This window comes from Eptesicus fuscus, chromosome 19, assembly GCF_027574615.1.
Source record: "Eptesicus fuscus isolate TK198812 chromosome 19, DD_ASM_mEF_20220401, whole genome shotgun sequence".
NCBI lineage: Eukaryota > Metazoa > Chordata > Mammalia > Chiroptera > Vespertilionidae > Eptesicus > Eptesicus fuscus.
In genome coordinates, this window is record NC_072491.1 from 271,402 (window position 1) to 297,708 (window position 26,307).

A 26,307-nucleotide genomic window follows, 5' to 3' on the forward strand; every position below is an offset into this window, starting at 1 on the left:
CCGAGGCCCAGCGTTAGGGCTCAGGCTACCGACGCGCGGCCGGGGTGCATCGGGGCCGCTCCCGCAGGCACGCCCCGTCCTCCCCGCCCCCTGGGGCCTCCTCGCATCCCGTCCAGCCCTCACGAAGGGGACGGGACCTGGGACCTGCGGGCTCAACGCTTCTGGACCGAGGGGTGGGGCGGGTCTCGGCCAGAACTCGGTTTCCTCGCCGCGGAACGAGGCCGTAGCCCCGAACTAATGGGGCTCCGTGTTCCGTGCAACGCCAACGTCCATTTGGATCGAGGCCGGTGATTCTCATACCAGCGGTGCCGGTGCCGGGACTCCCCGTGAAAGGTGAGCAGGGGGGCCGGGCCCGCGGAGAATGCGTGCTCCTCCCTCAGGAAGGTCCTCCCCGCCCCGCCCCGCCTTCTGCTTCCCGCTCACCCAGCCAGGCAGGTCCCCCCCACGCCCTCCACTGCCGGCTTCTGACTCAAGCGGCCCTGCGGCCCGGACCTCGGGTGGTGACAGCTGGTCGGGAATCTTCCTGTCGCCTGGCCACCTGCCTTGTCCCCAGCCCCCCTCGTGTCTCCCACTCCACACCACGGCTTACTAGGTGTACCGGTTAATAATGCGGGTTTTTTTCATAGATGGAGTTACACATATGTTGATATATATGCGATGTGATATGTATGCTATTTTGTTGGGTTGCTCCTTCAGACGACCACTTGTTCCGATGGCACACGCGCTTTCTGAGCAGCACTTCAAGACGTAGAAGAAGTGGAAAATTGGGTCTCTGAATGGTGTGCCTCAAAACAAGAAAAGTTCTATTGGGACGGTATCCACCAGTTACCTGACAGATGGTAGGAGGCCTCCTCCTGGAGGCTTGCAGCTCTGCCATCAGCCTGTCCCCTCCCACACCACAGGGTCAGCCGGCTCCCCTGGGCCCAGGTCAGCCGAGTCTCTGCACTCACACCCAGGCCTCTCCTGCGGCCTCTGCCCCGAATCCCCTGGTTCCCATGCCCTCCGGAGCACCAACACCCTGGCCGAGTGCAGACAGCATCCTCAAAGGCTTTGCCCACCTTGCCAGGACGGGAACTTGGCATCTCGCCTTCACCCTGTGTCCTGGTGTCCAGGCCCAGTCCTGACCAAGTGGATCTGAAGCCCCTCCCACGAGGCTCCTGGAATGTTCCCAGTTGCACTGTTCCACCTCCCCTCCTAAGACCCTTAATGCTTGTGAAACAGACCAGGAAATAGTGTAGGTGGGCGGGGCAGGAGGCCTCAGAAGTACCCGCTGGGCCTGAGAACTGACACCAGCAAGGCAGGCATGAGCATGACTGTGCGCTGCCCGGGTGAGAGAGAGAGAGAGAGAGAGAGAGAGAGAGAGAGAGAGAGACACACACACACACACACACACACACACACACACACGCACACTGGGCCCTCCCCTGTCCTGGATGGGAATTGGGGGCAGCAGGAGGCCTTCCCCGCCCACTCTTGGGAACAAGGACAGCAGTTTCCCACCCCAGCCAAACAAAGGCACAAACTCCGTCCTGTTTCTACATCAAAGGACCCTGGTACTGGACTGCTCCTGGCCCAGGCTGTGACCGCCCTCTGCATGGCAGGGCACAGGCCCCTCCACTGAATGGGGGCACCCCACCCTTGGTGGTGCTGTGTGGAGTCAGTTTTCCCAAAATTGGACTGCTGAGCCTAGGGGCAGCCCATTCCACTCAAACTCCAGACTTCTGGGTCGGTCCCCCAATCCCAAGCCCATCTTCTGAATCTCCCAGCACCCCCTGTTCCCAGGCTCTCGAGTCTCCCAAAACTGCTGTTAAAGAAAAAAAAGAGGGACCTGACCTGTTTGATTCAGTGGTTAAAGCGTAGGCCCGAGGACTGAAGGGTCTCGGGTTTGATTTCCAGTCAAAGGCATGTACCTTGGTTGTGGGTTCGCTGGCTGCCACAGGTCAGGGCGTGTGGGGGAGGCAACCAGTCAATGTGTCTCTCACACTGATGTCTCTCTCTCTCCCCTCCTCCTCCCTCCCACTCTCTCTAAAAATCAATGGAAAAGAATATCCTCAGATGAGGATTTAAACACAATTCACCATAGCTAAGATTTGGAAACAGCCTAAGTGCCCATCAGATGAGTGGATTAGAAAACTGTGGCACATCTACACAATGGAATACTCCGCTGCTGTAAAAAAAGAAAGACCTCTTACCATTCGCAACAGCATGGATGGACTTGGAGAGCATTATGCTAAGCGAAAGAAGCCAGTCAGAGAAAGATAAATATCACATGATCTCACTCATTTGTGGAATACAATGAACAACGTAAACTGATGAACAAAAATAGAACCAGAGACATAGAAGTATTGAACAGACTGTCAAACTTCAGAGGGAAGTCGGGGGAGAAGGGGAGTAAGACATCAACCAAAGGACATGTATGCATGCATATAAGCAGAACCAATGGACACAGACACGAGGGGGGCGAGGGCATGTGCTGGGGGGGGGGGGGTGGCTGGGGAGAGGTCAATGGGGGGGGAAGGAGACATATGTAATACTTTAAACAATAAAGAATTTTTAAAAATTGCTCCAAAATAAATAAAAAGGAAAAAGAAGAAGTGTGTATTAAGCATGACTCGCGCGCAGATATAAAATGGGTGATGTGTCCACATTCTAAGCTCCAGAATCTGTCCTGTGACTTTACTTGGAAATAGGGTCATTACTGATGTAATTAAGGTTCTCCATGAGACCAGCATGGATGCGGATGGGCCCTGAACCCAATGACTGGTGTTCTGAGGCGGAGAAGGAGGTCGGAGACACAGAGGAAAAGCCCCTGTAAAGACAGGCAGAGCCCTGGCTGGTGTGACTCAGTGGACAGCGCGTCAGGTGCCGACTGAAGGGTCCCGGGTTCGATTCCCATCAGAAACAACATTGATGTTTCTCTCTCTTTAAAAAAAAAAAAAAAAAAAAAGACAGGCAGAGATGGCAGTGATGTGGCCAACAGCCAAGAAATGTCAATAATTGCTGGCAGCCACAGGAACCGGAAATGGGCCTGGACCCTGCTCCCTGCGAGCCTCAGGAGGAACTAGCCGTGCCGCCACTTTAATTCCTGACCTCCAGCCTCTGGCTCTGTGGCAAAGTGCACCGTGGTCATTGTAAGCCACCAAGTCTCCGGTGATTTGTTCCAGCAGCAACTCAGAAACTAAGTGTTCCTAACATAGGCGACAGGAGATTTGACTTTGGGTGGTGGGCACACAGTGCAATAGACAGATCTTGTAACATAGAAACCCACACCTGAAACCTGTATGATCATCCCGACCAACTTAATAAATATTTTGTTAAAATCTAATACAGTGTGCCCAAGGTTTAAGTCACTAACTAATGAGAGAACCAGGAATGTGGTTACAAGTTCAAGAGAAGTTCAGAACCACAGATTTATTCGGAGTGAAGGAAGGCGGAAATTAATTTTAAAAAGATGGAGACTTGTTCTTTCCACAGGGAAAAAACAAAGCACATTTGAATCTCCCCTGGACCAAATTTATTTGCATGTGTATAAAAGGAAGGGTGCCCAGTGGTGGCGAGTCAACCTATGAACCAGGAAGTCACAGTTTGATTCCCTGTCAGGGCACATGCCCAGGTTGCGGGCTGGATCCCCAGTTGGATCTGGGTCCGTCCCCCTATCAATGATTCTCTCTCATCACTGATGTTTCTGTCTCTCTCTCCCTCTCCCTTCCTCTCTGAAATCAACAAAATATATATATTCTTTTTTTAAAAGGAAGGGTTTCGCCCTGGTCAGTGTTGCTCAGTGGATACAGCGTTGGCAGCACGCCTGTGGGACTCCTGTGCTGAAGGAAGGCCCCACCTTCAGTCAGGCACCCGGGGCCCTGTCCCGGGACTCAGTAGTCCCAGCTGCGGCGGCCACGCCGGGAAAGGAGGTGCCCGTCCAGGCCCCGGCTGCTTGGTCTGGTTCTGAGGAACGGACGGGCCTGCTCCTGGTGGTGGGAAGGACAGCAGTGGCCCTGGTGGCTCAGGCTCCGCTGTCACCCAGGAGACTGCCCTCAGGGTCTCCTTCTAATGCCCCAGCCCCAGGCCTGAGAGGCTTTGGGCAGAGCGGGGAGCTTCAGAGCAGCTGACACCTGCTGTCCAGCTGGAGGTCTGTGTTCCAGGGCGGGCACTGGGGCAGGGCCCAGCTCTGAAGTTCCTGGCATGGGGGCTGCCCTGCCTTCCTGGCCGCGGACCTTGGCTCTGGGCAGCCACGAGAGGGACGGGCAGGTCGATGGCTCTCAGGACTTGGCCCTACAGCATCTTCCTCCCCTTGGTATTTTGGCCCCTGTCCTGTTTCTTATGGGCACTGACCACTGACCGGAAGGCCCTGCAGACTTCAAAGGGCAGGGGCTTCCTCACCCCCACCTCCAGCTCCAGAGAAACAGGAGAGGGTGTGGTGGTGCGAGGCCATACCCCCACCCGCCCGCCCGCGTCCTCCTCCCTCTGTCTTCACTCACCACCACCAAAGCCCCCGCCCCCCAAAGGCCAGCAGCCAGGCAAGTGCCCTGCTCCACACGGGCAGGCTGGGGCCTGGCCTCCTGCCCTTAGGGCTGGGCTGTGTCTGAGCCACTTGGAAACTCCCGGTGCCGGTGCAGGATGGAACTCTAGACCAGAGGCTCCACAGTCCAGGCATGGGGCCCCTCCCTCCCACAGGGAATGCCCTCATGCTTAGCTGGTCCTGCCAAGGCGGGTGGTGGGTGAAGGGGATGAGGGAGGAGCAGATGAGGCCCTCAGAGGCCCCACACAGGCTGAGTCAAGGGGCTGGGCAGCAGGGACGGAGCTGTATCTCCCAGCACCCACTTTCCGCTCCTAGTGGCTGCAGGGGCTCCCTGCAGAGGTGGGCTCTCTCTATCCCCCGCCCCATCAGCACACCCTCTGTCCTGGCTCAGGCGTTCACTCCAGCCTTGTGGGAGAACCGCCTAGTCCTGGACAGACTGAGGCTGGTACAGAGATCCCACTCCCTGCAGGTGCTGGTTCCGGTTCCCAGGCAGTGCGCTGCTCAGGAAGGAGGCGATGCCGGTCTGCCTGAATACTAAAGGGTTGGGGGCCTTTGATCACAGGAGCCAGAAACTGGAAGCTGGTGGCTTGGGGGAGGGGTCAATGCTCTTGAGCAAAAAGGTCCTGACTGGCTGGAACCTTAAACCAAGGCCTCTTGCCGAAACCGGTTTGGCTTAGTGAATAGAGCATCGGCCTGCGGACTCAAGGGTCCCAGGTTCGATTCCGGTCAAGAGCATGTGCCTTGGTTGTGGGCACATCCCCAGTAGGGGGTATGCAAGAGGCAGCTGATCGATGTTTCTCTCTCATCGATGTTTCCAACTCTCTATCCCTGTCTCTTCCTCTCTGTAAAAAATCAATAAAATATATTTAAAAAAAAAAAGCCAAGGCCTCTTCTAAGTCCTACACACTGAGCCCCTCCTGTGCCTGGACCTTGCAACAAAGTCCTTGCGTCAAACCCCCCAGAGCAGCAGTGAGTGGGCCGCGCCCAGGTCACAAAGCAGGGACAGCCCTTCCTGTCCATTGTGCCTGGCTGGCTCGGCCACCACAGGCCTGCGGGTGCTTGTGGAGCAGCAGCCCAGCTGGGAAGAGGCCCCACCATGGAGCTGCGGTCCCAGGTAGGCTGACACTGGTGGACACCACGCTGCCTGGGTGGGTCCTTGGCCTCGATTCCAGGACCTGGAAGCTGGCCTTTGCCCTCCCTCTGGGCAGTTCTCAGGGGGCCTGGGGAGTCCAAGAAGCAAGGTGTCGGGGGCAGGAGTCCTGGCTCAGAGGCCATAAACCCAGGAACATGAGAACAGCGTGGGGGTGGCGGGCACCTAGGAACAGCCAGACCATGACTGTGGCTGGGGAAGTCTGTCTGCACAGGAAAAGGTGCTCCTGAGGTTAACAAGTCTGACTCACAGAAAAAAAATGCTTTACTGTGCAAACCCCACACAGGGCCCAGGCCCAAGCCCCGTCCACAGCGCCAGTCGGGACCTGACATGGGCCTGCTCTGTGGTCCCAGCCCGGCCTGAGGTGCCAGGCTCTCCTGTGGAGTGTGCAGGTGTCCATTTCATGCCTGGCGTGGGGAGGGCCTCCTGGACAGTGGGCATCAGGCATAGTGGCAGCCCCCGCCTGAGCACAGGTGGCACGGAGTGAGAGGCCCACCTGCCCAGCTTCAGGGCCCACACAGGTCCTCACAGTCCTTCCCGCTGCGGAACACGTGGTACACGCTGGTAGGAGGGAACATGGCGACAGCACCAAGCAGGGAGCCCACCTGGATGGCCACACCAACGGCCAGCAATGCCGGCCGGCCGCCCCCATGCAGCAGGGAGCCGGCAGCCACCTTCACGTATGAGAACAGCCCCAGACACAGCACCCAGGACAGCACCTGGGTGAGACACAGCAGCGGGCTGAGCATAAGATGCCTCTGGCTGCGGGGCAAACCTCCCCCTGCCACCCTCTTTGCTCCAGTGTCCCCAGTGTGCTTACCACAAGGACCATCCCTGCAGTAGTGCCCACGAGGGGGGGGCAGGGGCTCAGGATGGCCAGCACCATCAGGTAGGCCCCGAAGAGCAGGCCCAGCAGAGAGAAACCGCCCAGCCCTGCCAGAGACCTGCCCGGGGTAAGCAGAAAGTCAGGGCTGCCTGCTCCTGGCCGGGGTCCCCACCCCTAAGTTCCCACCCCAGCGGCTTAAGGCCCCTTGTGCACCTGCACAGCACGCCCATGGCCAGGAAGCAGGCGAGGGGGTTGGCGGCACTGCCCAGCACCGCGGCCAGGTGGTAGGCCAGGCGCCCATAGGGCAAGCAGGAGAAGCTCTGCACAGCTGGCAACACGCCATTGGTCAGTGCATTGGTGACGGCCAGCAGGCCCAGCAGGCAGGCACTGCGGGCAGAGAGCAGTCGATGGGCCTCAGGGTCTCGGCTGGGCGTGGTGCCTGCCACCTGGAAAGGTGGCTCCTGCAGTGGGGAGGCCTCTCCCTCCGCCTCCTCCTCCTCCACTCCCGGGGCTCCCACCCGACGGCCAGGCCCCAGGCCTCCCGTGGGCACGGACGGTGGTAACGGCAACAGCAGCAGAAGACCCTGGAAGGCGGCAGCCGAAGTGACCAGGAGGGCAGCCAGTGTCCAGAAGAAGGTGCTGGCGGAAAAACGCTCCGGGAAGTAGTGGGGAGGCCCAGGGGTGCCGTTGGTGGGAGCTGGGGGGCACTGGAGGCGGCCCACCCCCTGCGCGAGGGCCAGCACGCAGGGCAGCAGGGCACTCAGGCCCTGACCCAGGAAGAAGGACCGCAGAAAGGGAGGCGGCAGGTGGCTCAGGAAGGGCAGGAAAGTGACATTGGAGGCACAGCAGGCCAGCGCCAGCACCAAGGCCAGCGTCAGGAAGGCCACGGAGTGATCCTGCCCCGCCACTGGGGCCACCTGCTGCCACAGGGGGGCCAGCAGGGCAGTGCCCACCACACTCAGTGCCTGCACCACCTGGATGGGGGCCCGCTCGCCCTTGCCTGGGGCCAGTCGTCTCCACAGCGTCACCACCAGCAGCCCCAGGTTCCCCAGCGCCACCAGCACAGAGAGGTAGGCGGGGAGGCTCCAACCTGCAGGGAAGGGAGGGGGCCACATCAGAGGCAAAGCAGCTGCAGCCCGCCTCCCTGCCGGCCTGGCCCGCTTTTGCCTGCAACTCTCACTCACCCTCGGGGAGGTCTTTCACCACCACTGGCAGCTCCACCCAGATCCCGTTAACGGCAGCCCAGGAGCCCATGCCGAAGAGGGCTACCAACAGGTGGGTCAGCACCAGGCGGCCCAGTGGGGGCGCTGCCATTAGCCAAGGCGGGCCCCCCCAGGACAGGGCACACCTCGGTCCGAAGAAAGCGCTTCCGCTCTTCTAGAAACTGAAGACCTTTTCTAGCTTGAAGGAAACAGACGCAAATGCGGGATCACAAGGAAGAGACGCAGGAGTCAGAAGAGGGTCAGGCGGCCAAGACCGGGAAGGTGGAGGGTGCCCGGGGGAGGGGAGGGGACGGGGCGGGTCCAAAGTAGATCAAGTAGCACCTGCCTCTGGGGTCAGGACCCCGACACAGCAAGGCTGGCAGGTGGGGAAGCGGGAAGCCCGGCCCCAGGTGCCAGGGAGGCCCCGCTAGAGGATGATCAAGAGGGAGCTGAGGTCGGGTCTGAGTTGCCAGACGACCACCCCCCAGAACAGACGTGGGGACAAGGGCACCGCTCAGGCGCCACGCTTACCTTCGCAGCTTAGCGCCCAGCTGGGAGTGCCGAGCGTTTGCGAGGCCCCAGAGGCTGAGCCCAGTGGGGCTCTGAGGGGTGTGGCCGCGACGGGCCCCGCCTCCTGCGTCAGGGGGGCGGCGGAGAGCAGCCCGGGCGTCCGGGTCCCCGCGCCTCCCGGTCCAGCGCCCGAATGATCCCCGACTCGGTGGCCGGCCTCCCGCCACGCGGCCTGCAGTCCAGGGTCGTGGTTCCAGCCCAGGGCCGTTGGGGTCGGGGATGTGGCCGGGACAGAGCGGAGACTCCACCTCCCCGGCCCGGACACGGTTAAATCCCGCAATGCCTACCCACCGGAAGCCCCGCCCCGGAAGTAGGTACTGAGTCGTTGGAGAGATGACAAGTCCCTCCCTCCGGACACGCCCCTTCCGCCGTCGAGTTCCGCTGCTTCCGCTCCACTGGATCCGTCCCCGGAGCGCAGCGAGTACCCATGGCTCCCGGGGGTGTCCGGCGGGTCCGGAGTGCCCGGCGCCGAGTGCGGGGCGCGCCACCGGCCGGGGAGCGGGCCCGCTCGGCCGAGGACTGGTGGTGGGACCGGCTGGCGCCGAGCGGCTCCGGGTTCCACCTGCTGCAGGCCGACAGCATGCTGCTCGTGCTGCCCGGCGCGGGGCCCGCTCGCGCTCGCGTACACCGCCGCGCCGCCCGCCGCGCCCAGCCGCTGCCGCCCCCCGGGGCCCGCGCCGCGGGGGCCAAGGCCAGGCACAGACCCGCACCCACAACCGCGCCCGCGCCGCCGCAAGGGCCCGACCCCGGCTGGGGCGACCGCATCCCTTTGGAAATCCTGCTGCAGATTTTCGGGCTGCTGGTGGCGGCCGACGGGCCCATGCCCTTCCTCGGCAGGTACCTCGGGCCCGTCGAGCGCGGCGGACCTGTTGCCACCGAGTGGGGGGCAGAGGCGGGGCAGAAGCCGCGCGCCTCTGAACGCACACACTTGTGCCCGAGAGGCTGGTCTCTCCTGGGGTCCATTTAGAGCCTCACGAGCCTGACTTTGAGCGGAAGTGTCCGCGGCGTTGTAAGAGCTGCGGCAGCCGGTGCGATGGCATCGGCCACGAGAGGCGCGGCCCTTCAGCAGAGGGTTTCTTCCAGGGCCGCACGCGTGTGCCGCCGCTGGCACGAGGCCGCCTCCCAGCCCGCTCTCTGGCACACCGTGACCCTGTCGCCCCCGCTGGCTGGCCGATCCACCAAAGGCGGCGCCAAGGCCGAGAAGAAGCTCCTTGCTTCCCTGGAGTGGCTTATGCCCAATCGGTGGGGCATCCCCTTTTCCTCATCCCCTTTCTGTACCCGTGTTGTGTGGGAAGCCCCAGGCCCCTTCCTGTTTCCCTGCACCAAGGTGATGGGCGGGGAGGCAGCGTGGGAACATTTGCAGCTCAGCCTCTGCTGTCTCCCCAGGTTCTCGCAGCTCCAGAGGCTGACCCTCATCCACTGGAAGTCCCAGGTACATCCCGTGTTGAAGGTGAGTGCTGGAGGCTGCCCTGCACGCCAGCTGTGAAACTCTGGGGTTGCCCATCACTTCCAGAGAGTGGGCCAGGCACCATGGGGTCCAACCCTGGCCCATGGGGATACCTGCCTGCTTCTCCTTCCCTTTTGTCTCCTCCAGCAGGGAGGTGTCAGAAGTAGGAGCCCCCAGCTGGGCCTGGCATGGGAAGAAAGGAGGTCATAGCCGAGGCAGTAGAGTGGTACCAGTCACTGGTTTCTTTCTCTTGCTGACCATGGCCTGCCCTCCCCCAATCCCGCCGCGTCTCTGTCTTCTGCAGCTGGTCAGTGAATCCTGTCCTCGGCTCACCTTCCTCAAGCTTTCCGATTGCCACGGTGTGACCTCTGACACTCTGGTCATGCTGGCCAGAGCCTGCCCCCAGCTCCACAGCCTGGACATTCAGCACTCCATGGTGAGCCCTGTGTCCCCAGGGGCCCCGAAGAAGCCCAAGCCACGGTGACAGGTACCCCTGTGCTGGGTCCTCAGGTGGAGTCCACGGCTGTGGTGAACTTCTTGGAGGAGGTGGGGCCTCGAATGCGCAAGCTGTGGCTGACCTACGGCTCCCAGACCACTGCCATCTTGGGTGCCCTGCTGGTAGGTTGGTGACAGGCAGGAGCCGAGCCGAGTTGGTGCCGAGCCAGGGACTGCCAGGCCACTGACCCCCTGGTCACCCCCCCACCTCTGCAGGGCAGCTGCTGCCCCCAGCTCCAGCTCCTGGAGGTGAGCACAGGCATTCACCGGAACAACACTCCCCTCCAGCTGCCCGTGGAGGCCCTGCAGAGAGGCTGCCCCCAGCTGCAGGTACCTGACGCCCCACCTCTCCCACCTGGCACTCCCCTCCCCACCTGCAGCCTGGGCCTTGCTCCCAGGTGCTGCGGCTGCTGAACCTGATATGGCTGCCCAAACCTGCGGGGCGAGCGGCGACTCCTGGCCCAGGCTTCCCCCGCCTCGAGGAGCTCTGCCTCGCCGGCTCCACCTGCAGCTTTGTGAGCAACGAGGCTCTGAGCCGCCTGCTCCGAGGTTCCCCTGGCCTGCGCCTGCTGGACCTTCGAGGGTGCGCCCGGGTCACACCCGTCGGCCTGCATGACCTGCCGTGTCAGGGTCAGCGCCCCTGGGTGGCGGCAGGGCAGGTGTGATGTGGGGCCCTTGCCCACCCCACAGCTCATGCCCGCCCCTCTCGCCTGCAGAGCTGGAGCAGCTGTACCTGGGCCTGTATGGCATGTCAGACCGGCTGACTCTCGCCAAGGAGGGCAGCCCCCTGTTGACCCATAAGTGGTGCCACACTCTGCGGGAGCTGGACTTGAGTGGCCAGGGCTTCAGTGAGAAGGACTTGGAGCAGGCCCTAGCCGCCTTCTCAGGCACCCCCGGGGGCTCACCCCCAGCCCTGTGCTCCCTTAACCTCAGGGGCACCCGGGTCACACCAAGCACAGTCAGGTCAGCACCCCCTCCCCCCGTCCCTTGGAGCCAGGATGGCGTGTCTCCTGTCCTGCCTGGCTCGCCAGTTCCAGGGTCTGAAAGGGGAGCATATACTGGCAAAGCCCCCACTTGGAGTTGGGCTTGGGGACACCAAGGGAACTGGCACTGGGCCTCGGTGGCTTGGGTGGCAGAGCCAGCTGTGGCGCATGGGCAGAGAGGGCTCCCCGGCCTTGCCCAGCCCTGGCAGGGCCTGGGTCTCCTGGGAGCCAGTGGCTCAATGCCCCATGGCCCACCTTGCTCCCACAGCTCTGTGATCAGCAGCTGCCCAGGCCTGCTGTACCTCAACCTGGAGTCCTGCCGCTGTCTTCCCCGGGGCCTGAAGCGGGCCTACCGCGGCCCAGAGGAGGTCCAGTGGTGCCTGGAGCAGCTGCTCACCTGCCCCCCCTCCCCCAGCTAGGCCGCCTGGCCCTGCACCCTTTTCCAGTTTTGGATGTTGGAGCATTTTGTTACAATAAACATTTTAAGAACTGTGTGGCCTTTGGTTTGGGGTGAGGGGTCAGGGCTTATACCAGAGGGAACCACTTGAGGCTAGAGCTGGCCGGGAGTCTGTTTTGTGTTTCTTTTTTTGGCGGGGGTCCCTCAGGATCCTGAGTCTGTCTTTGGTTTGGGGTGGGGGGTCAGGGTGAGGGGGCGCTGGGGCTGTGTCTTGGACTGGAATCCTGGATCGTGTATCCCACCCTCGGAGATGCCAAGGTGAGCTACCTCAGTTATGAGGCTCTGGCCTAGGCAGGTGTGATGCAGGGGACAGCCCTGTTCAGATACAGGGTTTGGTGTGGGGGCCTGTACATCTAAGACCTGGGTTGTCTCACCACCCCATCCCTCAGGAAAGGTTTTGAACCAGGTTGTACAGGGAGCCTCCCACAGGTGGGGTGGGCCTGTGAGTGCCCACAGCAGGGACCTGGCCAGGGGACTCTCCTGAAAGGGGGTGGTCAACAATCCAGACCCTTCTAGAACCCAACACCCCAAGCTTCTAGAACCCAAGCGCACCCCGCAGCCCAGCCTGGACTGCCGCCTGGGGTCTCCCCTGCTGATCGCCTGAGCGCTCCAGCCCCTTCCTCACTGCAGCCCTGGCAACTTTCTTCCAGGTACCAGTAGGACTGGGTGTGTGTGTGTGGGGGGGGGGGGGCGGGCAGAAGACTGCCCAGCTGACCGCTTATGCCTGACCCAGACCCAGGTCCCCCGGGAATTCATCAGCAGCCTCCCCACTCCCCGCGGCAAGCGCTTCCAGCTCTGGGTCCTCGGCCTCTTCTGCAACGAGCGCCACCTGGCCAGGCGCCTCAAGAGCAACAGCTTCTACCCGTTCACGCAGCAGCAGCCCAACGGTGACCTGAGGGGCGGGGCCAGGACGCGTGGGCGGGCCTGAGACCTGAAGGGGCGGGGCGGGCGGGTGCCGGGAACTCACAGGCTGGACGCTGGTCCCAGCCCAAGGCCCGGTGCTGCCACCCGGTCCTCACGCACCTCCCCTCCCCGCGCGCAGTCTTCGTGCTCGAGTACTACCTGGACACGCTGTGGAAGGGGGCGCTGCTCTTCCTCGTCTGCTTCATCCTCGTCAGCTTCGGCCTCGTGAGCCAGGTCTGAGGTCCCGGCCCCCGCCCAGTGCCCCTCACCCCCCGCACCCCCGGCCGCCGCTCGGCGCCCCGCCCCGCCCGCTCAGAGGCTCCCGCGGCGCCCGCCCGCCCGCCCGCAGGTGCGGAATCAGGAGACGTGGGGCTTCCCAGCGTACGGCGTGGGCGTGGGGCTGTGGATCATGATCTCGTCGCTGCCGCGGCGCCGCCTGGTGCTGAACCACGTACTCGGCACCTACCACTTCTCCATCCAGGGCCGCACCGTGTGCCAGGGCCCCATGCACCTGGTCTACGTGCGCCTGGCGCTCAGCTCTGACGGTGACGAAGGAACCGGGTGGGCGAGGGTGGCCCGGGGACCAGGCCGGGGACGGGGCTGCTGCTGGGGAGCGGGAGGGGCGGGCCAGCTGGCCCTCTGCCCGGTTCCCTGGAGCCCCGCCTCCGGGCCCCGCCCCCGGGGCCTCGGGCTGAGCCGCGCGCCCCTCTCCAGCCCGCGGAAGGTGCTTCTTCCAACTGGTTCTGTGTGGCCACAAGCTGGAGCCGCTGATCCTCGTGCAGCTGTCGGAGCGCTACGAGGTGGGTCCCGCCCGGCCTGTCCTCTCTCGCCCTCGGCTCCACGCGACGCTGACCACGGCTTAGGGCTTCCGATGGCGCCATTTCCCAGGCGGTCGTCGGCCTGGCCTTGGCGCTGCAGCGGGCGGCGGAGAGGGCGCTGGGGCCGAGCTCCAGGCTGGACCTGCGGCCTGGCGAGGGGGGTGGCGGCCGCGGGGCCGCTCCTGTCCCCGCGAGAGCTGAGCACCGCCCGCTCGCTCCCCCAGCAAATGGAATTCCTGGGCCGGCACATCGCCCGGAAGCTCAACATTAACTACTTCGACTTCCTGGCCACCTCCTACCGGCACGTGGTCCGCCACTGGCCGCTGGGGGTCACCTTAAGCCCAGAAGGCGAGATGCAAAACTTCATAAGCCCCTACAGGGGCGCTCAGTCAAAACTGGACGTGTGAGGCTGCGCACTCCACCTCCTGCACCCGCGAACGTGCCCCTTCCCTCTCACCCCCACCCCCTTTCTTACCCTCCCTCCCCTCCCCTCCCCCTCCGCTCAATAAAGCTGCCACTTGCTTCTAGGGGTCCTTTCCTCCATTCCGGGGAGGCTCCCCCTCCGCGATCTTCTAGTGCGCACCTCCCAGGGCCTCCAGGCTGCTGTCAGTGAGCAATGCCCCTGGGTTGAAAGGTGGGGGTAGCCCAGCCAGTGTGGCTCAGTGGTTGAGCATAGACCTGTGAACCAGGAGGTCAGGGTTCGATTCCAGGTCAGGGCCCATGCCCAGGTTTCGGGCTTGATCCCCAGGGTGGGGCTTGCAGGAGCAGCCGATCCATGATTCTCTCTCATCATTGATGTTTCTCTCTCTCCCTCTCCCTTCCTCTCTGAAATCAAAAAAAAAAAAAAAAAAAAAAAAAGGTGGGGGCAGCGGTGGGAGCGAAGTGGAGGAGCAGCCGGAACCTAGGAGGTGGGGTCCACCCTCTTGAGCAGCAGCAACGGGATGGGGCACGGCCACAGGTCCAAGCCCTGTGCCCGGAGGTGGTCCTGGGCTAGACAGCCCTAACGTTCCTGCCACAGAGCTGGAGGCCAGAGGTCGCGTGTCTGCTGGGACCCCAGGCCATGTTCCCTGGTCCAGTGGGTGTTTCTGCCTCCTGGGTGCTGAGAACAGAGGAGGCTGTGTGCCACGGGGACCCAGGACGAGTGGTGCCTGGCACTGGCCACCTGGTTCTCGGGGTGAGCATGCTCCCTCGTGGCCTGGCTGGGGACCCAGGTCTTTGTGGACTGTGTCCAGCGATGTGTCCCTGGAGCCAGGACCAGCTGCACAATGTGCAGGGCCCCATGCAGAGTGCACGTGCGGAGCCCGCTGTGAAACAGTCAAGCATCTCCACGAGACCGGCCTGGCCGGTGTGGCCCAGTGGGTGGGGTGTGTCCTCCGCTGCCCTGAAAGGTTGCCGGTTTGATTCCCGGAGGGGATGTGCCAGAGGCAGCCTACGGATGTTTTAGTCTCACATCGATGTTTCCCTTTCTCCCACTCCCTTCCCCCCTCTCTAAAAAATCAATGTAAAAATCAGGGGAACCTTGAGTGTGGGCTGGACTTAGTGACTTACTTCCAAAGAATAGAGCAGCAATGCCTGGCCGGCGTGGCTCAGTGGTTGAGCATCGACCTATGAACCAGGAGGTCATGGTTCGATTCCCAGTCAGGGCATATGCTTGGGTTGTGGGCTCGATCTGCAGTGTGGGGCGTGCAGGAGGCAGCTGATTGGTCTTTCTCATCCGTGTTTCTAACTATCCCTCCCCCTTCCTCTCTGTAAAATCTATTAAAAATATAAAAATAGCCCTGGCCGGTTTGGCTCAGTGGATAGAGCGTTGGCCTGCAGACTGAGGGGTCCCGGGTTCGATTCCGGTCAGGGGCATGTGCCTTGGTTGCGGGCACATCCTCAGTGGGGAGTGTGCAGGAGGCGGCTGATCGATGTTTCTCTCTCATTGATGTTTCTAACGCTCTGTCCCTCTCCCTTCCTCCTCTCTCTGTAAAAAAATCAATAAAAAAAAATATATATATATAAACAAAATGGCTTCCCTGATATTCTATCTCTCAGCATCCTTTAATTTAAAAAAATTATCTCAGCACAGTTGAAAATCGCTGGAATAGAGCACAGAAAAGGAAAAAAAAAATAGTACTTTTATAGTAGAAACACCTGGCAGACGCCACCTTAACCATGCGACTGAGGTAGCATCATCCAAGCCAGTGGTCGGCACACTCATTCGTCCACAGAGCCAAATACCAACAGGACAACGATTGACATTTCTTTTGAGAGCCAAATTTTTTAAACTTAAACTTCTTCTAACGCCACTTCTTCAAAATAGACTCGCCCAGGCTGTGGTATTTTGTGGAAGAGCCACACTCAAAGGGCCAAAGAGCCGCATGTGGCTTGCGAGCCGCAGTTTGCCGACCGCAGATCCAAGCCATCGCTGTCCACTCTGTGTCCTGGGCTTGGCAGTGCGCCCTGGGGGCACCTGCCGCTCTGGCCCTGAGCACGCACTGCAGAGCAGATTGGTGTTCAGTACAGGTTTGCAAGGTGACGGCAGAAATGGGTCCAGGCATGGCCACCCCTCCCAGTTCTTGTTAACGGCACCTGCACCAGCCCCAGCTCGTCCCTGGCAAAGCCCAGAGACAGGCCCGGCTGTGGGCTGTGGCCCGGAGGGCAGGACCGCCCGCACTGGGGCAGTGATTTTGAATCCTGAGCTGCATGCGGGTGGGGAGGGGCTGCACAGAACCCCGAGTCCCGTTTCCCAGATGGCTGTTCTGGAGATGCCGGGTGCGGGGTTTGAGATGGAACAATGAAGCTCTGGGCTCTTTAGCAAGTCCCTCAGCCTCTCTCTCCATTTTTTAAAAAATATTTTTATTGGTTTCAGAGAGGAAGGGAGAGGGGGAGAGAGAAATATCAAGGATGAGAGAGAATCACTGATTGGCTGCCTCCTGCACGCCCCCTACTGGGGATCGAGCCCACAACCGGGGCATGTGCCCTTGACCGGAATTGAACCCAGGACCCTTTAGTCTATAGGCCAACACTCTGTCCACTGAGCCACACCAACTAGGGCTGAGCCTCTCTTTTCTTATCTGCGTAGTGGTGGTAAAAACCCCTGCTCCATTCCTTAATTAAAAATGCACACTGTGCCCTAACCCTGACCGGTTTGGCTCAGTGGATAGAGCGTTGGCCTGGGGACTGAAGGGTCCCAGGTTCAATTCCGGTCAAGGGCATGTACCTTGGTTGCAGGCACATCCCCAGTAGGGGCGTGCAGGAGGCAGCTGATCAATGTTTCTCATCTATGTTTCTAACTATCCCTCTCCCTCCCTTCCGCTCTGTAAAAAATCAATAAAATATGTTTTTAAAAAATGCACACTGCGTGGAGGTAACTGTGTTCCCCCCAAGATCTGCCAGAATCAGCAGCTGAGAGGCTGCCCGTCCACTTTGCACCCAGGACACCAGGACTTCTGGGAAGGCAACACACGCCATCACGCACTCTGTGTCTGCGTGGAAGAGAAGGCTGGGGGCGGGGGGTGTTGAGGTGTCAAGGAGCCAGGCCAAAGGAGGCTCCTAGCCAAGGGAGGATCCAGGAAGCCCCGGAGGGAGCTATCGGGGGGCGGGGGGGGGCCCTCCAGGCTGGGCTGGGCTAGAGCCCCACAGGCAGAGGGGGTTGGAAGGTGACCATAGGGTCCACAGTGGGCGCACACACAGGCTTACTGGCTCTGTTGGCGCAGGATGCTGGGGACACATACTCAGTCTCTCCTTGAAATATGTATGTTTAAAATTGATTTCAGAGAGGAAGGGGGAGAGAGAGAGAGAGAGAGAGAGAGTGAAACATCAATGATGAGAGAGAATCATGGATCGGCTGCCTCCTGCATGCCCCACACTGGGGATTGAGCCGGCAACCCGGGCATGTGCCCTGACCAGGAATTGAACGGTGACCTCTTGATTCATAGGTCAACACTCAACCACTGAGCTGGGCCGGCAGGGCCGGAGTCTCTCCCTCAAAGCCTAGCCTTTCAGCACCAGGGGCCTTCCTTCCCGTCCCACAGGGAGACGGCGCCGGGCCCGCTGCACCCGGACTGGGGAACAGTCCCTGAGGCAGGAGGCTCAGTGGGCGGCCACGCGCAGCTGGTGTGTCCAGGGCACTGGAGTGTCCCGCAACCTGGCTGGGTCTGTAGGGGCATCCAGGAGGTGCCTGGGAACCCCATCTCCTCTTCTGCAACAAAGCCCCTCTCCCCTGGGTCTCCTGTTCTCAGAGGGCGAGGCTCAGGGTGGCCTCCGGGGTGGAGGGCTGAAACTGTCCCAAAGTGTAAGAATCAGCCATCAGCCGGCAGGCGAGGCTCCGTGGTTGGGCCTGGAGCAGGAAACAAGAGGCTTCCTGTGGGATTCCCGGTCGGGGCACATGGCCAGGTTGCAGGCTCCATCCCCAGGACAGGGCGTGCAGGAGGCAGCTGATCCATGATTCTCATTGATGTTTCTCTCTCTCCCTCTGCCTTCCTCTCTCTCTAAAAATCAATAAAAACATACTTTAAAAAAATGTAAGAATCACCAACTGTCCCTTCCAGCCTCTCCTTGCTGAATCCTAGGACTGGGGCATGGGGGCCTTGGGATTGGGGGGAAGGGGGTGTCAAGGCGAGGGGGCCCTGGTAATTGAGCCGGACGCATGTGCGCTCCACACCCAGGCGGCTCCGTTTCGATGACCAAGGCCTGGGCCCAGCTGCCCTCCCTGCCGGGCTCCCCCAGGCGTGGAGAGCCCACCCCCCGCCTCGGAGGAGCTAGAGCCGGGCCCGCACAGGGTCCTCTGGGGAGCACTGGCCGCGGGACCATGTGGGGGAGCTCTGACGCCTCCTCTTCCCAGGAATGGGGACCGCACGGGTGGGGACATGGACTGAGAGGCAGGGACCCAAACCAGGGAAGAGTGAAGGTGGATCAGAAAGAGGTGCTGAGGGAGGGACAAAGACCCAGCGGCAGGACGGCTGGGGTCGGGGATGCAGCAGGGGTGGAGGCAGATCGTGCGCGAGGAGCTGGGAGCGCGGGGAGAGGGGCTGCGCCTGGCACGTACCGCCGGCACCTGGAGGGTTCGCCCATAATTAGGCTTCAGTCCAGATGGGCCCCCAGTCCCGCAATCAAAATGCTAATTGGCCCTGGGTCTCCGGCTGAGCCTCGGCTCGGCCCCCCTGGGAGGATGCTGGTCCCCGCCCCCACCTCGGACCTCTCCGGCTGCGGCTCCGTGATAAGGGGGCGACCGCGCCCCGCCCCCGCCCCTCGGGAGCACCTGCCACGCAAGATGAATGTCCCGCCGCTGCCACGGCCGGGGTCGCGGGCCTGTTATCTGCGCCGCCTCCCCAGCCCGGCCTGGCCCGAATCCACCCAGCACGGCTGCGTGGCGGAGATGCGGGAGGAAGCGGGGCGCCGCGCAGGCGGCGGCGAGGCGCTGAGCTCAGCACTCTCCGCGCGCCCCCGCCCGCACGCCCCCGCGTGGCCCGCCCGCCGCGCGCTTCCGGCCCCGCACAAGGTCACCGCGCGCAGCGACGGGTGCACGAGCCTCTGGCTCCGCCGCACCCGGCGCTGCCCCCGCAGCCACCCCGCGACCTTGGTCCCCGGGAAAGTGGGCCGCAGGGCGACCCGAACTCCCTGTGGGGGCGGAGACAATGGCAGAGCCGAACCCTAAGAGGGGACATATGTCCTCGCGCGGCCATTGTGCAGCTCGCACCCCCCGTCCCGCACCCGCGCGCCCCACCATTGGCCACCGGCCTAACGTCATGGGGGCTGCAAACCCTGGGCGGGCGGCCGCGGGAAGGGTATCCGCCTGGTTGCGGGCCGAGGGGGGCCTGGGGGAGTGGGGTGAGCTGCAGCCGCGCCGAAGGGCGGAAAACCACCGATGAAGCCAAATTTCTGGAGCAAGGGGATGGCAGCCCCGCTTCCCTTCCACACCCCGCTCGCTGCGTCGCCGCTCGGGGAGACAGGCGGGGTGGAGGGAGGCCTCTTCAGCGGGCACGGGGTCAGCCCGGGTGACCGGGGGGCAGGGAGACACTGCGGCACAGGCGCGCAGAGCGTCCACACTGCGCTTTCGCTGCCTCAGCATCCGCTCCCGCGCCTCCCGCCTCCCCCACCCGCCCCCGCAGATCCCTGGCCTCCGCATCTGAAAGCGAGGCCGGCCGGCCCAAACTGAGGTCTGCCTGGCGTTCCTTCCCGAAAGATCCCAAGTCCGGGACTCGTGGGTCCCAGGCCGATCTCCCCTCTGCCCCCACCCCCGACAATGCCGCCGATCGCCGTGCCTCCATTCCCGGAGCTGCACGGGGAACTTCACAATGCGGGAGCCGCGCATCCCCAGGACCCTTCCCAGGAGGCCCTGGCGGGCCGGCCCCGCGCAGCCATTTCCGCCGTCCTGCGCCCTACCCCTCCCGCAGCTGCTGGGCTTTAAAAGCCAGAGACTGGGCCGGGCCGCAGGCAGAGGCGCCGCGGGCGCAGGAGGCCAGGCTCAGAGCTGTCCGAGCGCCCAGCCCCGCCCCCGAGCCCTCGTCACTCCCTCCCTCTCTCCCTCGGCCCGCCCTCCCCGCGCACCCCTCCCCCCGAGGACCCCCGCCCCCCGCCCCCCGCCCGCCGCCAACGCCGCCGCCGCTCGCTCCGGCTGCAGAACAATAAAGCGAGCCTCCCAGAGACCCCCGCCGAGGACCCCCGCCCGGCCGAGCCCCTGCGCCCGCCCCTCGCCGTCCGCGCCGCAGAGCGCGCCGGGTCGCTGGCCGAGGTGCTGGCCGGGCCGGCGCTGGCCGCGGTGCTGAAGCTGCCGCCGCTCCTGCCGCCGCGTTCTCCGGGCCCGGCGCCGCCGCCCCCGGGGGCATGGGGGGCCGCTGACTGAGGCTCCGCCGCGGTGGCGGGGGGGAGGGGACGGGGGCTGCGGAGCCGGGCCAGCCCTGCACCCACTCGCAGCCTCCGGGCCCGGGACGGAGCCGCTCCCCCCCTCCCACCCCCCAGCCTCCTCCCCCGCCTGTCCAGGGGCGGCACTGCGGGCTGGGAAGCCGGGACCAGAGGAGGGAAGGAAGGGAGGAAGGAAGGGAAGAAGGAAGGAAGGAAGGAAGGAAGAAAGGACGGAAGGAAGAGGAGAGAAGAGAGAAGAGGGAGGGGAGGAAGCCGAAGAGGATCCGGAGGAGCCGAGGAGGAAGCGCCGGGAGGCAGGAGGCCAGAGGACGGCGCTCGGGCGGCAGCTCCCGAGGCCAGCGTGGGGACCCGGCCGCCTGCAGCGCTGCTGGATGGTGACGGGGCCTCGCCGCGGCCGCAGCCCCCCCACGCCCCGGCTCCGCAGGCCCGCAGCGCCGGAGTCCCGCAGAAACCATGCCCAGGTCCTTCCTGGTCAAGAAGGTCAAACTTGACACGTTCTCCTCGGCGGACCTCGAGAGCTCCTACGGGCGCGCCCGCGGCGACCTCGGCGCACGGCTGCAGGAGAAAGGTGGGCGCGGGCCGATGCCAGGCCGCCGGGCCACCAGCCTACGCTGGGAGGGGTGGGCGGCAGGGGCCCCAGGAAAGAGACCCTAGGGAAGGCCAGAGGGAGGTGGAGTGGATGGAGATGGGGGTTGGGGAGAGGCAAACGCAGAGACAGGCCTGAGCTGGCCTCGGGCCCAGCAGGGGCCCTGTCCATGCAGGAAAGAGGGTGGGGGACAGGGGTCAGGACCAGCAAGTGCCTGAAGGTGCACAATGACCCGCGCCACGGCCCACGCCACATGGACACCTGCTGACATGACAGGACCTAGGGGTGCATGCAGACCCACACCCAGAAACCCAGGCCTGCTCAGTACCCGCCTCTCTGCTTTGGCGACACCTCCAGATCGGCTTGCTAGGGCCAGCAAGGGAATTCTGTGAGCTGCAGGGAGTAGGCACGGGGTCCGGGGTGGGGGGGCTGCCCACCTGCCAGGAGAAGGTACCGGCAGAGGCAGCGGCAGCTCCTCCCTGCAGCCGGGGTCAGGAGGAAGGATGTGGGTAGGCGTGCGGTGGGCAAGGGAGGCCCAGAGTGCTGGGAGCAGGGGGAGGCTCTTTGTGTGAGGGAGCCCAAGTTCAAGGACAACTGTTAGCATGCGGGTGAGGATGCCAGGAGTGCCAGCCACACGGGGTGGCAGAACCAGTGTGACCTGCAGGAACATGAGCCCCTGTTGTGTGTGCCTGTGTGCGCCCATGTGACTGCGTGTGGCCATGTGACTGTGCGTGTGTGTGTGTGACCCTGTGTGAGGGTGTACCTGCCTGTGTGCCCCTCCAAGGGACCCTGTGATTCGGAGGCCGCATGCACCCATGTGACCGGAGACCCTGGCGGAGCTCATGTGGGTTGGGGGGGGGGTGGCTGCATGTGTGACCCCGCATTAGTGGGTGATGTGTTCCAGGACCAGGGGACCCCAGGGGTGATAGTGGCTGGTGTCCCCCTGAAGAGCCAGAGCCTGCATCGTGTGGGGTGTGCACTTGTGACTGAGGTTGTGAGAACCATCTTGTGCCTGAGAACAACTGCAGATTCCAGTATGAATGACAACCTGCCTGCAGCTTGTCCCTGAGAAGGTGTCCCCTGGTGGACGCCTGCCCGGGCTGCTGGCCTGGCTCAGGGAGGCCCCCACAGGGGTTAGGCCTGGGGGAAGAGAGCGATGGGGAGCAAGGTAGGACCCAGGGGTGCAGGCATAGAAGGGACTGCGGGGAGAAGCAGATGGAAGGAGGGGCGATAGGGCTGGAGCCAGAGGGGTCACCACATCCAGGGCCTGGGGCCTGGGGAGATGAGAGGTGGTGCGAGTGAATGAGGGCTGAAGGGCCTGTGGGGTACCCGGCTCCAAGGTTTGTTGGGGGACTTGAGGGACAAGAGAGGGTTATTATCCAGGCTGGCTGCAGGCTCTGTCTCTCCCCGCCCCCAAAGCCAATGGGAACCCCCAGAGGCGGTGGTGACGGGGTCCCTGGGCGGGCAGCCCTGGCTTTGTGCGCTGCGGGTCTGCAGTGTGTTGCATAATCAGAGAAAACTGCTGAAGTGGGGAGAACCCGAGGGGGAGGGGCGGGGACGGGAAGGAGGGCGAGGGAAGCACCGCCCCTCCCCCCTGACCTTGAGGCGCTGCGGAAGGGGGGCCTCCCTCCTCCCCTGGCGAGGGTGGGGCCCTGGGCGGTGGGGTGGGGCCCGGCCGGGCTCGGTCTCATCTCTCCTCTCCTCTCTTCGCCTCCATCCTCCCTGCCCCCTGGTCCCTCGGCCCCTTCCCCTTTGTCCTTCTCCTTGGACCCCGGTGTCTCCTGCCGCCCGCCTGCCCTGTGTGTCTCCTCCGCTGCCCGGTTGGTTCCTGTCCTGCTGTCCGCCCGTCTGTCCGCCTCGGCCTGCAGGATACCTCAACGACTACGCGGGGCCCACCTCCGTCTACGATGGCGATGCCGAGGCGGCCTTGCTCAAAGGGCCGTCCCCGGAACCCATGTACGCGGCGGCCGTGCGGGGAGAGCTGGGCCCGGCGGCCGCGGGCTCGGCGCCCCCGCCCACACCGCGCCCGGAGCTGGCCACGGCCGCGGGCGGCTACATCAACGGCGACGCGGCGGTCAGCGAGGGCTACGCGGCCGACGCCTTCTTCATCACCGACGGGCGCTCGCGCCGCAAGGCCGCCCACGCCGGCGCCGCCGCCCCCTCCACGGCCTCGGCTCTGGCCTCCGACGGTGACGGAGGAGGCGGGGCCGCGGCTGGGTCCCGCGCGACGGGGTCCGGGTCGGGGGGCCGGGGAGGCAGCGCGCGCGCGGGGGCTGGCACCGAGGCGCGCGCGGGGCCGGGGGCCGGCGCCGGCAGCTCAGGGGGCCGGCACGCCTGCGGCGAGTGCGGCAAAACGTACGCCACGTCCTCGAACCTGAGTCGCCACAAGCAGACGCACCGCAGCCTGGACAGCCAGCTGGCGCGGCGCTGCCCGACGTGCGGCAAGGTGTACGTGTCCATGCCGGCCATGGCCATGCACCTGCTCACGCACGACCTGCGCCACAAGTGCGGCGTGTGCGGCAAGGCCTTCTCGCGGCCCTGGCTGCTGCAGGGCCACATGCGCTCGCACACCGGCGAGAAGCCCTTCGGCTGCGCGCACTGCGGCAAGGCCTTCGCCGACCGCTCCAACCTGCGCGCGCACATGCAGACGCACTCGGCCTTCAAGCACTTCCAGTGTAAGCGCTGCAAGAAGAGCTTCGCGCTCAAGTCCTATCTCAACAAGCACTACGAGTCGGCCTGCTTCAAGGGCGGCCCCGGCGGCGGCGGCCCCTCGGCCCCGGCCACGGCCGCGCCGCCGCAGCTCAGCCCCGTGCAGGCTTAGGGCGGCGGCGCCCCCGTCGGCCGGGTTGGCTCTCAGCAATACGGGCCCCCAGAGAAGTCTCCGCCGGCGCTCGGGTGGAGGGGCCGGAGGGCGGGCCCCTCCTCACAGCAATAGGGGGAGGGGGCCCCCGCCTCGCCCGCCAGGGGCCTTGCCGGCCCCTTCAAGCAATAGGGTCCCCAGGGGAGACCCACCCCGAGCTCCCTCCCTTCCCCTCCAGGGTGCCCCAGGCTTTTCCCCAGCAATAGGGTCGAGGAGACCCAGAACCGAACCTCATCTTAGGTTTCTGAAGACGGGGGCGGGGCGAGGCAGGGAGCGCCCCTCCTCCCTCCTCTGCGCCCTGGATCGCGCCGCAGAGACTCAGGTCTTCCCCACCCCTTCCCGAGCCGTCCAGGGCCAGGCCCGCGGCCTAGACGTCCAGGGAGCCGGTCCCTCCCCGGCAGCAGGCCCAGCAGGAGCAGGAGCTCAGCCTGCGGAGGCTCCCTGCTCCCCAGTCTTCGCTGAACCCCGGGAGTGTTAGACGCGTGGGGGACCGGGGAGGGAGGCGGACAGCGGCACCCTTTCCCCTCGGGTTCCTTCCGGGGCCTCAGTCCGAGCCGCTCTCTCACCCTCGCCTCGCATTCTCTGCCAAATCAGATTCTTCCAGCCCAGCTCCCCGGGCTCTGTCCTCCATACGAATATAATGACGCCTATCGAATCGCATGGACTTCTCCGACCTCTCAGCCCCCCGCCCCCGTCCTGCCCCGGGGTCCCCTCCCTCGTCCCCGGGGTTTCCGCGATGGAGGACGGATTCCTGGGGCACAGCAGGCAGGCCTGGGCGGCCCTCCACACACCTCTGTATTCGCTTTGCGGGTAAAGCCCCCTGGGGGTGCGGATGCGTCGGGTTTTTCTTTCTGTATTTTACGTTTTATTTATGAACGGATTGCACTCGGGTCAGGGAAGCGGCGCCGAGGCGCATCCTTCCCGTCGACGCCCGGGGCTTGGGATGTCCAGGACCACGTTCCCCGCCCACGGGCCCCGCCTCCTGGGAGCCTCAGGCCCCGCCTCTCGGAGGCCGGCCCCTCCCCCGAGCCCCAGGCCCCTTCCCCACTTGGTTGCCAACTTTTCGCCCGTCTATGCCAAAGCCTCGGCGGCGACTCCGCCCCAAGGGCCCGCCCCATTGGCCGCCGCCTTTGTGACGTCACTGCATGCAGCCCCAACCCTCCTCCCGTCCCTTCCCGGGGCTGCCCGCTCCCTCCTCCTCTTAGTTAGTCCGATGCCGATATAGAGCAATAATGCGCACTGCATGCGAAGCTGCCGCCGCCTCTAGTTACTGAGAATCAGGTATCCCCCGCCCCGCTGCCCCATAGGCCCCTAGATCAGGGATGCTGCGCGGGGCCGGACGCGCAGCCTTTCTCCCCCCTCCCTGCCCCGACCCCCCACGGCAGAACCCGGCGGTGTAATGGTGTCAGGACCCCTCCTTCAGTTGTTCATCACCCACTGAGCGTGCATCGGGTACCTCCTGTGCGCCAGGCCCTTTGCCGAGTCTGCCAGGGCCTGGGCGACCTGCGGGGGTTGCCTATTCGTGGCGGGGCCCAGCGCCCTTGGGTGTGCCAGGGACGGTGGCAGAGGCGAAGAGAGAGGCCAGATCCCTAAACCCAAATCCGCACCCCACCTTCCCACCCCGGGCCAGTGCTGGGCACAGTCGGTCTCTGCCTCTGACTTGGGCCTGACTCGGGGCAAACACCTAGGCCCCAAGGTTGCCACATTGACCCCAGGGGCCCCAGGATTCCATGCCCTGGCTCTGCCGGCTCTGCCCGTGGGGACAGGGCCCCAGGCCAAGCGGAAAGGTGCAGGCTGGCGGTAGGATTTGGTCAGCCCCATCCCCCAGGGCCCCAGCCCCGCTGCCGATCAGCTGCCTCCGCAGGCAGGGACCACATCCCCAACCCCTACATCCCAGGTCGATGCCCACACAGCTCCCAAGCCGGGGCCTGCCCGCCTGTGCCGGGCACACCCGCATGCACACGCACACACAGGCACCCCACCTCCCCCCACGCCTGTCTACCTACCTAGGGAGAAGGCCGGAGGGCAGTGGGCCGGCCAGGGCCTCCTGCTTCTCCCCCCCAGCCCCCCACCCCCCGCCGTGGAAAGCCATGGGCCCCCTCCTGCCCCCATAACTAAGCAGCACAATAACCGACTTAGCGAATTCAGGTAGAAGGAACGTTTAGGTAGCACCTATTTTGTACTGATTCTACGAGCAGGGCCCGAGATGCGGGGGCCCTCGGGTGGGGGCTGCGGCCACCGGCCCGCCCCGCCTCCACCCCCGCCTGCGCCCCGCCGCCTTGTACATACTCCCACCCGGGACAGGCCGGGATTTTTACTCGGGCCGCGCCCCTCTTCCGCCCCCGTTTGGGGCCGGGCCGGCCGGACAGACGGACGGACGGACAGACCTCCTTCCTAAGCACAATAGCACCAGCTCCCCGGAGCGCCGCACCTCCACGAGGAGAATAAACGCCACTCTTGATAGAACTCGGAGTGTCGGCTGGTGTGTCCAGGGCTGGACCCGCACTGCAGGGGGTGCTGGCCACGTCGCGGGGTGGGGGCGGGATGGACAGGCCCAGGCCGGGCGCAGGGAGCGGCCAGCAGCCTGCTCACACCGCCCTGGGGGCGGCACCCTGCTGCCTTTTGCTAGGGTGCACTCTGTG

The 26,307-nt window shown here is 64.1% G+C and overlaps 4 protein-coding genes across 6 annotated transcripts; 3 read left to right on the forward strand and 1 right to left on the reverse strand.

The window, feature by feature from the left end:
• Positions 1–5,915: 5,915 nt before the first annotated feature.
• SLC52A2 (solute carrier family 52 member 2) lies at positions 5,916–8,292 on the reverse strand. Of its 3 annotated transcripts, none has more exons than XM_054708674.1 (5): positions 8,229–8,292; positions 7,680–7,892; positions 6,709–7,585; positions 6,490–6,613; positions 5,916–6,388 (listed from the first exon to the last, which is right to left on the reverse strand). In XM_054708674.1, the coding sequence occupies exons 2-5, from the start codon at positions 7,807–7,809 to the stop codon at positions 6,176–6,178; spliced, it is 1,344 nt and encodes a 447-aa protein (XP_054564649.1). In that variant the 5' UTR covers positions 7,810–7,892; positions 8,229–8,292; the 3' UTR covers positions 5,916–6,175. The 3 variants fall into 3 exon arrangements, with proteins under 3 accessions (XP_054564649.1, XP_027992529.2, XP_054564650.1); XM_028136728.2 differs by having other exon boundaries at positions 7,680–7,896; XM_054708675.1 differs by lacking the exon at positions 8,229–8,292 and having other exon boundaries at positions 6,709–6,882; positions 7,051–7,585; positions 7,680–7,896.
• Positions 8,293–8,615: 323 nt separating this feature from the next.
• FBXL6 (F-box and leucine rich repeat protein 6) lies at positions 8,616–11,684 on the forward strand. Its single transcript, XM_028136726.2, has 9 exons — positions 8,616–9,104; positions 9,351–9,509; positions 9,654–9,717; positions 10,019–10,150; positions 10,225–10,332; positions 10,426–10,539; positions 10,608–10,839; positions 10,926–11,172; positions 11,461–11,684. The coding sequence occupies exons 1-9, from the start codon at positions 8,695–8,697 to the stop codon at positions 11,609–11,611; spliced, it is 1,617 nt and encodes a 538-aa protein (XP_027992527.2). The 5' UTR covers positions 8,616–8,694; the 3' UTR covers positions 11,612–11,684.
• A 215-nt stretch (positions 11,685–11,899) lies between these two features.
• TMEM249 (transmembrane protein 249) lies at positions 11,900–13,885 on the forward strand. Its single transcript, XM_054708731.1, has 7 exons — positions 11,900–11,907; positions 12,263–12,299; positions 12,383–12,536; positions 12,692–12,786; positions 12,902–13,097; positions 13,267–13,352; positions 13,595–13,885. The coding sequence occupies exons 1-7, from the start codon at positions 11,900–11,902 to the stop codon at positions 13,775–13,777; spliced, it is 759 nt and encodes a 252-aa protein (XP_054564706.1). The 3' UTR covers positions 13,778–13,885.
• Positions 13,886–20,672: 6,787 nt separating this feature from the next.
• On the forward strand, positions 20,673–23,626 carry SCRT1 (scratch family transcriptional repressor 1). The gene is made up of 2 exons (XM_054708653.1): positions 20,673–20,787; positions 22,674–23,626. Exons 1-2 carry the CDS (start codon positions 20,673–20,675, stop codon positions 23,624–23,626), a joined length of 1,068 nt encoding a protein of 355 aa, XP_054564628.1.
• Positions 23,627–26,307: the final 2,681 nt, after the last annotated feature.

Excerpts from the sequence above, each read along its gene's own strand:
- SCRT1 (XM_054708653.1), top strand. The coding sequence starts at position 20,673 with ATGCCCAGGTCCTTCCTGGTCAAGAAGGTCAAACTTGACACGTTCTCC. Across the intron at positions 20,788-22,673 it reads CGCACGGCTGCAGGAGAAAG|GATACCTCAACGACTACGCG; the intron begins GTGGGCGCGGGC and ends CTCGGCCTGCAG.
- SLC52A2 (XM_054708674.1), bottom strand. The coding sequence starts at position 7,809 with ATGGCAGCGCCCCCACTGGGCCGCCTGGTGCTGACCCACCTGTTGGTA. Across the intron at positions 6,614-6,708 it reads GCCATGGGCGTGCTGTGCAG|GTCTCTGGCAGGGCTGGGCG; the intron begins GTGCACAAGGGG and ends TACCCCGGGCAG. Across the intron at positions 6,389-6,489 it reads CTGCAGGGATGGTCCTTGTG|GTGCTGTCCTGGGTGCTGTG; the intron begins GTAAGCACACTG and ends TGTCTCACCCAG.
- FBXL6 (XM_028136726.2), top strand. The coding sequence starts at position 8,695 with ATGGCTCCCGGGGGTGTCCGGCGGGTCCGGAGTGCCCGGCGCCGAGTG. Across the intron at positions 10,333-10,425 it reads CCATCTTGGGTGCCCTGCTG|GGCAGCTGCTGCCCCCAGCT; the intron begins GTAGGTTGGTGA and ends CCACCTCTGCAG. Across the intron at positions 10,840-10,925 it reads GCATGACCTGCCGTGTCAGG|AGCTGGAGCAGCTGTACCTG; the intron begins GTCAGCGCCCCT and ends TCTCGCCTGCAG.
- TMEM249 (XM_054708731.1), top strand. Across the intron at positions 12,300-12,382 it reads CCCTGGCAACTTTCTTCCAG|ACCCAGGTCCCCCGGGAATT; the intron begins GTACCAGTAGGA and ends TGCCTGACCCAG. Across the intron at positions 12,537-12,691 it reads CACGCAGCAGCAGCCCAACG|TCTTCGTGCTCGAGTACTAC; the intron begins GTGACCTGAGGG and ends CCCCGCGCGCAG.